We start from the raw sequence: 7685 nt of genomic DNA on the forward strand, positions 1-7685 counted from the left end.
GAGATGGGGTAGGAAGAGAGAGACAGGGAGAAGGGAGGGAGAGAGAAGACAGGAATGAGGACCACGGAGGAAAATGGAGCATGGAGAGAGGCAGGGAGAGCAGTGGTGACCATTAGGGTGGGGACCATTAGGGTGGGGACCATTAGGGAAGGGAACCATTAGGGTGGGGACCATTAGGGTGGGGACCATTAGACCATTAGGGTGGTGACCATTAGGGTGAGACCATTAGGGTGGTGCCCATTAGGGTGGGGACCATTAGGGTGGGGACCATTAGACCATTAGGGTGGTGACCATTAGGGTGGGGACCATTAGGGTGGGGCCCATTAGACCATTAGGGTGGTGACCATTAGGGTGAGACCATTGGGGTGGGGACCATTAGGGTGGGGACCATTAGGGTGGGGACCATTAGACCATTAGGGTGGTGACCATTAGGGTGTAGTGGGGTGGTGACCATTAGGTGGGGACCATTAGGGTGTAGTGGGGTGGGGACCATTGGGGTGTAGTGGGGTGGGGACCATTGGTGTGCAGTGGGGTGGGGACCATTGGGGTGTAGTGGGGTGGGGACCATTGGGGTGGGGACCATTGGGGTGTAGTGGGGTGGGGACCATTTGGGTGTAGTGGGGTGGCGACCATTGGGGTGTAGTGGGGTGGGGACCATTGGGGTGTAGTGGGGTGGGGACCATTGGGGTGGGGACCATTGGGGTGTAGTGGGGTGGGGACCATTGGGGTAGTGGGACCATTGGGGTGTAGTGGGGTGGGGACCATTGGGGTGTTGGGGTGTAGTGGGGTGGTTGGGGTGTAGTGGGGTGGGGACCATTGGGGTGTAGTGGGGTGGGGACCATTGGGGTGTAGGGGGTGGCGACCATTGGGGTGTAGTGGGGTGGGGACCATTGGGGTGTAGTGGGGTGGGGACCATTGGGGTGTAGTGGGGTGGGGACCATTGGGGTGTAATGGGGTGGGGACCATTGGGGTGTAGTGGGGTGGGGACCATTGGGGTGTAGTGGGGTGGGGACCATTGGGACCATTGGGGTGTAGTGGGGTGGGGACCATTGGGGTGTAGTGGGGTGGGGACCATTGGGTTGTAGTGGGGTGGGGACCATTGGGGTGGGGACCATTGGGGTGTAGTGGGGTGGGGACCATTGGGGTGGGGACCATTGGGGTGTAGTGGTGTGGGGACCATTGGGGTGTAGTGGGGTGGCGACCATTGGGGTGTAGTGGGGTGGAGACCATTGGGGTGTAGTGGGGTGGGGACCATTGGGGTGTAGTGGGGTGGGTACCATTGGGGTGTAGTGGGGTGGCGACCATTGGGGTGGCGACCATTGGGGTGTAGTGGGGTGGGGACCATTGGGGTGTAGTGGGGTGGCGACCATTGGGGTGTAGTGGGGTGGGGACCATTGGGGTGTAGTGGGGTGGCGACCATTGGGGTGTAGTGGGGTGGGGACCATTGGGGTGTAGTGGGGTGGGGACCATTGGTGTGTAGTGGGGTGGGGACCATTGGTGTGTGTGGGGTGGGGACCATTGGGGTGTAGTGGGGTGGGGACCATTGGGGTGGGGACCATTGGGGTGTAGTGGGGTGGGGACCATTGGGGTGTAGTGGGGTGGGGACCATTGGGGTGTAGTGGGGTGGCGACCATTGGGGTGGCGACCATTGGGGTGTAGTGGGGTGGGGACCATTGGGGTGTAGTGGGGTGGGGACCATTGGTGTGTAGTGGGGTGGGGACCATTGGTGTGTAGTGGGGTGGGGACCATTGGGGTGTAGTGGGGTGGGGACCATTGGGGTGGGGACCATTGGGGTGTAGTGGGGTGGGGACCATTGGGGTGTAGTGGGGTGGGGACCATTGGGGTGTAGTGGGGTGGCGACCATTGGGGTGGCGAATGGGGTGTAGTGGGGTGGCGACCATTGGGGTGTAGTGGGGTGGGGACCATTGGTGTGTAGTGGGGTGGGGACCATTGGGGTGTAGTGGGGTGGGGACCATTGGGGTGGGGACCATTGGGGTGTAGTGGGGTGGGGACCATTGGGGTGTAGTGGGGTGGGGACCATTGGGGTGTAGTGGGGTGGCGACCATTGGGGTGGCGACCATTGGGGTGTAGTGGGGTGGACACCATTGGGGTGTAGTGGGGTGGGGAAGATTGGGGTGTAGTGCAATAATTTTGCCATAATTTTGGAGAGTTGTTAAGGGCTTTATCAATATGAAATCATGAAAATAACAAACATTGACAATGTAAAAGTTAAAGGGAATAGAGCTGTGTGTTCTCTCGTAAACGTAGAGCTGTGTGTTCTCTAGTAGATATAGACCTGTGTATTCTCTAGTAGATATAGAGCTGTGTATTCTCTAGTAGATATAGACCTGTGTGTTCTCTAGTAGATATAGACCTGTGTATTCTCTAGTAGATATAGACCTGTGTATTCTCTAGTAGATATAGACCTGTGTGTTCTCTAGTAGATATAGAGCTGTGTATTCTCTAGTAGATATAAAGGTGTGTTCTCTAGTAGACCTAGAGCTGTGTATTCTCTAGTAGATATAGAGCTGTGTATTCTCTAGTAGATATAGACCTGTGTATTCTCTAGTAGATATAAAGGTGTGTTCTCTAGTAGACCTAGAGCTGTGTGTTCTCTAGTAGATATAGAGCTGTGTGTTCTCTAGTAGATATGGAGCTGTGTGTTCTCTAGTAGATATAGAGCTGTGTGTTCTCTAGTAGATATAGAGCTGTGTATTCTCTAGTAGATATAGAGCTGTGTATTCTCTAGTAGATATAGAGCTGTGTATTCTCTAGTAGATATAGAGCTGTGTATTCTCTAGTAGATATAGACCTGTGTATTCTCTAGTAGATATAGACCTGTGTATTCTCTAGTAGATATAGACCTGTGTATTCTCTAGTAGATATAGACCTGTGTATTCTCTAGTAGATATAGACCTGTGTATTCTCTAGTAGATATAGAGCTGTGTGTTCTCTAGTAGATATCAAATCAAATCAAATCAAATCAAATTTTATTTGTCACATACACATGGTTAGCAGATGTTAATGCGAGTGTAGCGAAATGCTTGTGCTTCTAGTTCCGACAATGCAGTAATAACGAGCAAGTAATCTAACTAACAATTCCAAAAAAAACTACTGTCATACACAGTGTAAGGGGATAAAGAATATGTACATAAGGATATATGAATGAGTGATGGTACAGAGCAGCATAGGCAAGATACAGTAGATGATATCGAGTACAGTATATACATATGAGATAAGTATGTAAACCAAGTGGCATAGTTAAAGTGGCTAGTGATACATGTATTACATAAGGATGCAGTCGATGATATAGAGTACAGTATCAACGTATGCATATGAGATGAACAATGTAGGGTAAGTAACATTATATAAGGTAGCATTGTTTAAAGTGGCTAGTGATATATTTACATCATTTCCCATCGATTCCCATGATTAAAGTGGCTGGAGTAGAGTCAGTGTCATTGACAGTGTGTTGGCAGTAGCCACTCAATGTTAGTGGTGGCTGTTTAACAGTCTGATGGCCTTGAGATAGAAGCTGTTTTTCAGTCTCTCGGTCCCAGCTTTGATGCACCTGTACTGACCTCGCCTTCTGGATGGCAGCGGGGTGAACAGGCAGTGGCTCGGGTGGTTGATGTCCTTGATGATCTTTATGGCCTTCCTGTAGCATCGGGTGGTGTAGGTGTCCTGGAGGGCAGTCGTGGAGCTGTGTGTTCTCTAGTAGATATGGAGCTGTGTGTTCTCTAGTAGATATAGAGCTGTGTGTTCTCTAGTAGATATAGAGATTACTACTCAAAAGAGCAGACGACTTTCGAGTAGTAAGACATGTATAAAAGCAACAGATACCATTAATAAGAAGGGGCTAGAAGCGTCTTATATGGTGAGCTACCGTGTGGCTAGGACAGGCAAGCCCCATACTATTGTGGACGACTTAATTCTTCCTGCTGCCGAGGATATTGCTGGGACAATGCTGGGGGAAAAGGCCAAAACAAACTATACAGACAATTCCTTCATCAAATAAAACTTTCACGACGCATCAGTGACATGGCAAATGTTAATTATTGCTTTGCATACAAGCCAGTGAATTATATGATTTAGAGCTGGATGAGTCAACAGGTGTGGCGGGCCTGGCACAGCTCCTGGTATATGTCCGTTACGTTTATGGGGGGGTCAATTAAGGAAGACATCGTCTTCTGTTAACCACTGGAAACCAGGACAACAGGAGAGGATATTTTTTAAGTACTAGACAGCTTTGTGACATCAAATGAACTTTGGTGGTCAAGATGTGTTGGTGTCTGTACTGATGGAGCAAAAGCCATGACAGGGAGACATAGTGGAGTGGTAACGCGCGTGCAAGCAGTTGTTCCCGACGCCACTTGGGTACACTGCAACATCCACCGAGAGGCTCTTGGGTACACTGCAGCATCCACCGAGAGGCTCTTGCTGCCAAGGGAATGCCTGACAGCTTGAAAGACATTTTGGACAGTACAGTGAAAATGGTTAACTTCGTTAAAGCAAGGCCGCTGAACTCTCATGTATGTTTGTCTGACCGCTTGCATGATGACAAGTTTCTCACACGACTGGCCTATCTGGGTGATGTTTTTTCTCACCTGAATGATCTGAATCTAGGATTACAGGGACACTCCCCAACTATATTCAATGTGTGGGACAAAATTAAGGCTATGATTAAGAAGTTGGAGCTCTTCTCTGTCTGCATTAACAAGGACAACACACAGGTCTTTCCATCGTTGTATGATTTTTTGTGAGCAAATGAACTCAAGCTTACGGACAATGTCAAATGTAATATAGCGAAGCACCTGAGTGAGCTGGGTGCGCAATTACGCAGGGACTTTCCCGAAACGGATGACACAAACAACTGGATTTGTTATCCCTTTCATGCCCTTCCTCCAGTCCACTTACCGATATCTGAACAAGAGAGCCTCATTGAAATTGCAACAAGCGGATCTGTGAAAATTTAATTTAATCAGAAGCCACTGCCAGATTTCTGGATAGGGCTGCGCTCAGAGTTTCTTGCCTTGGCAAATCTCGCTGTTAAGACACTGATGCCCTTTGTAACCATGTCCTTCCTATGTGAGAGTAGATTCTCGGCCCTCACTAGCATGAAAGAGCTTTTTGTCACTTCCCACGAGCAGGATTGTGACAAAAACTTAGACGCATTCTGATATTTAATAAATGTCTCGTATAGTGTGTGTGTGGCAGGCTTACAATGTCTCCTTGCTGATCAAATTAAAACCCAGATTGACTGACATTCAGTGGGATCATACAGTAGCCACACTGATATATATTCTAATACACAAAAACAAATATAGCATTAAAATGTATATACAGAAAACATACAAATGTTATCAATATTAATTGGTTATTTGAAAGGAATACATTTTGCAGTTATCGGCATAATAAAGTTTTTAAAGTATCTGGTGATTTTAGCATGATAGAAAACAATACATCCATTATAGGTATGAGGAAACGAGACATCAGTTATAGATACGAGGAAACGAGACATCCGTTATGGGTACGAGACAACGAGACATCAGTTATAGGTACGAGGAAACGAGACATCCGTTATGGGTACGAGGAAACGAGACATCAGTTATAGGTACGAGACAACGAGACATCAGTTATGGGTACGAGACAGAACACATCAGTTATAGGTACGAGACAACGAGACATCAGTTATGGGTACGAGGCAACGAGACATCAGTTATGGGTACGAGACAACGAGACATCAGTTATAGGTACGAGACAATGAGACATCAGTTATAGGTACGAGACAACGAGACATCCGTTATGGGTACGAGGCAACGAGACATCAGTTATGGGTACGAGACAACGAGACATCAGTTATGGGTACGAGGCAACGAGACATCCGTTATGGTTACGAGACAACGAGACATCAGTTATGGGTACGAGACATCAGTTATGGGTACGAGACAACGAGACATCAGTTATAGGTACGAGCCAACGAGACATCCGTTATGGGTACGAGACAAAGAGACATCAGTTATGGGTACCCGGCAACGAGACATCAGTTATGGGTACGAGGCAACGAGACATCAGTTATGGGTACGAGGCAACGAGACATCAGTTATGGGTACGAGGCATCGAGACATCAGTTACGGGTGCGAGGCAACGAGACATCAGTTATGGGTACGAGGCAACGAGACATCCGTTATGGGTACGAGGAAACAAGACATCAGTTATGGGTACGAGGCAACGAGACATGTGACAGTGGGAGATTAGTACCTCTATACCACACAGACAGACAGACAGACAGACAGACAGACAGACAGACAGACAGACAGACAGACAGACAGACAGACAGACAGACAGACAGACAGACAGACAGACAGACAGACAGACAGACAGACAGACAGAATGTTTTTTCTTCAATATTGAAAACTATTGAAAACTATTGAATACAATTTACAAAAATAATTGTGAAGTTATACTGACTATAAACAAAGATCTAATTGTGGATTGTGTAATAATTTGGAACGCAAATTCCTTTCTACACATGACTCTTTGAAAGGCAGTTTGTGGCTATTTTCTCGGCTGGAACGACGGTTGCTCACATACCACCAAACCCCTGTGTCCACATTATTAACTTTGCATGACGCTGCATACTGTTAAGCAACTCAAAGGGATCGCTCATCACAATGTGTTGTTTAAATGACACCACTCAAATTACAACACTACACACACACACACACACACACCAGCCTCCACCCTGGTCCATTCATCTGCTGTGTGCATTGTCTGCAACTCCAGAAAATGAATTAGTCACACACATGTTTACATGTGTACACAAACACGCCCAGCTATAAATACACTGACACACACACACACACAAAGACACACAAACGCAGTCTACACTGGTGGTCCTGCACGGGGGGGGCTAATGTTCTCCCTCTTAAGTCTCTTGCGGGCGAACGAGACAAAAGACACATTTCTACAAGTAAACAAGATGTCGTGTTTGGGCACCGTACCTGAGAAAGCATCCCCCCCAGCCTCCCCCAGCTCACTACTGCACTCACACACACACACCCATCAGAGCAAAGCCAACTACGGTCTTTCAGAACATCTCAGAAACACTAGATCAGCTTCACAACATAAGACCCGATCTAACAAAAGCCATCCGCACCTGCTTCATCACTACGGTACAGTGTTTTCACTTTAACTAAATATTTTGAAATCTTTTTCGTTCATCATCATCATTTAAAAAAAAAATTAAAACATTTTTTAAGGGGGCAACATGAAGCAGATGTCAATGTGGAACTCTCTGACCACATGGGGGAAGGATCTGAACCTGCCGTGGGTCATATGTGGAGCTCTGCTGTGGAGTTGCCTGTCTCCCTGTGCGTGTGTTGTGGTGGGAAATATCTCCGACCTTTCCCCAGTGAGTCTAACCAGAGTTCCAGAGATCCTCCTCCCCCTCCCTCCCAGGCCCTCTCCCTTTGGCCTGGCTTGCTAGGTGTGTGCCTGACCTGCCTGGTCTGGCTGCTTCGGGGAGCCCTGAGAAAGAGAGGGGAGAGAAAGCAACAAGAGGTACGGAAGATAATGATAATAATAGAACAGGGAAGAAGAGAACGGCTCATTCCCAGGCCGCCATGTCTTCTGTGTGCTTTTATTGGCCTCCTTAATGACGTTGTGTCTGGAGGGATTTTTTT

The 7685-nt window shown here is 47.9% G+C and overlaps 1 protein-coding gene across 1 annotated transcript; it reads right to left on the reverse strand.

Annotated features, from left to right (window-relative positions):
• Nucleotides 1-453: 453 nt before the first annotated feature.
• On the reverse strand, nucleotides 454-2106 carry LOC121841370 (proline-rich extensin-like protein EPR1). The gene has a single exon (XM_042309157.1). It carries the CDS (start codon nucleotides 2104-2106, stop codon nucleotides 454-456), a length of 1653 nt encoding a protein of 550 aa, XP_042165091.1.
• Nucleotides 2107-7685: the final 5579 nt, after the last annotated feature.

This window comes from Oncorhynchus tshawytscha, linkage group LG30 (assembly GCF_018296145.1).
Source record: "Oncorhynchus tshawytscha isolate Ot180627B linkage group LG30, Otsh_v2.0, whole genome shotgun sequence".
NCBI lineage: Eukaryota > Metazoa > Chordata > Actinopteri > Salmoniformes > Salmonidae > Oncorhynchus > Oncorhynchus tshawytscha.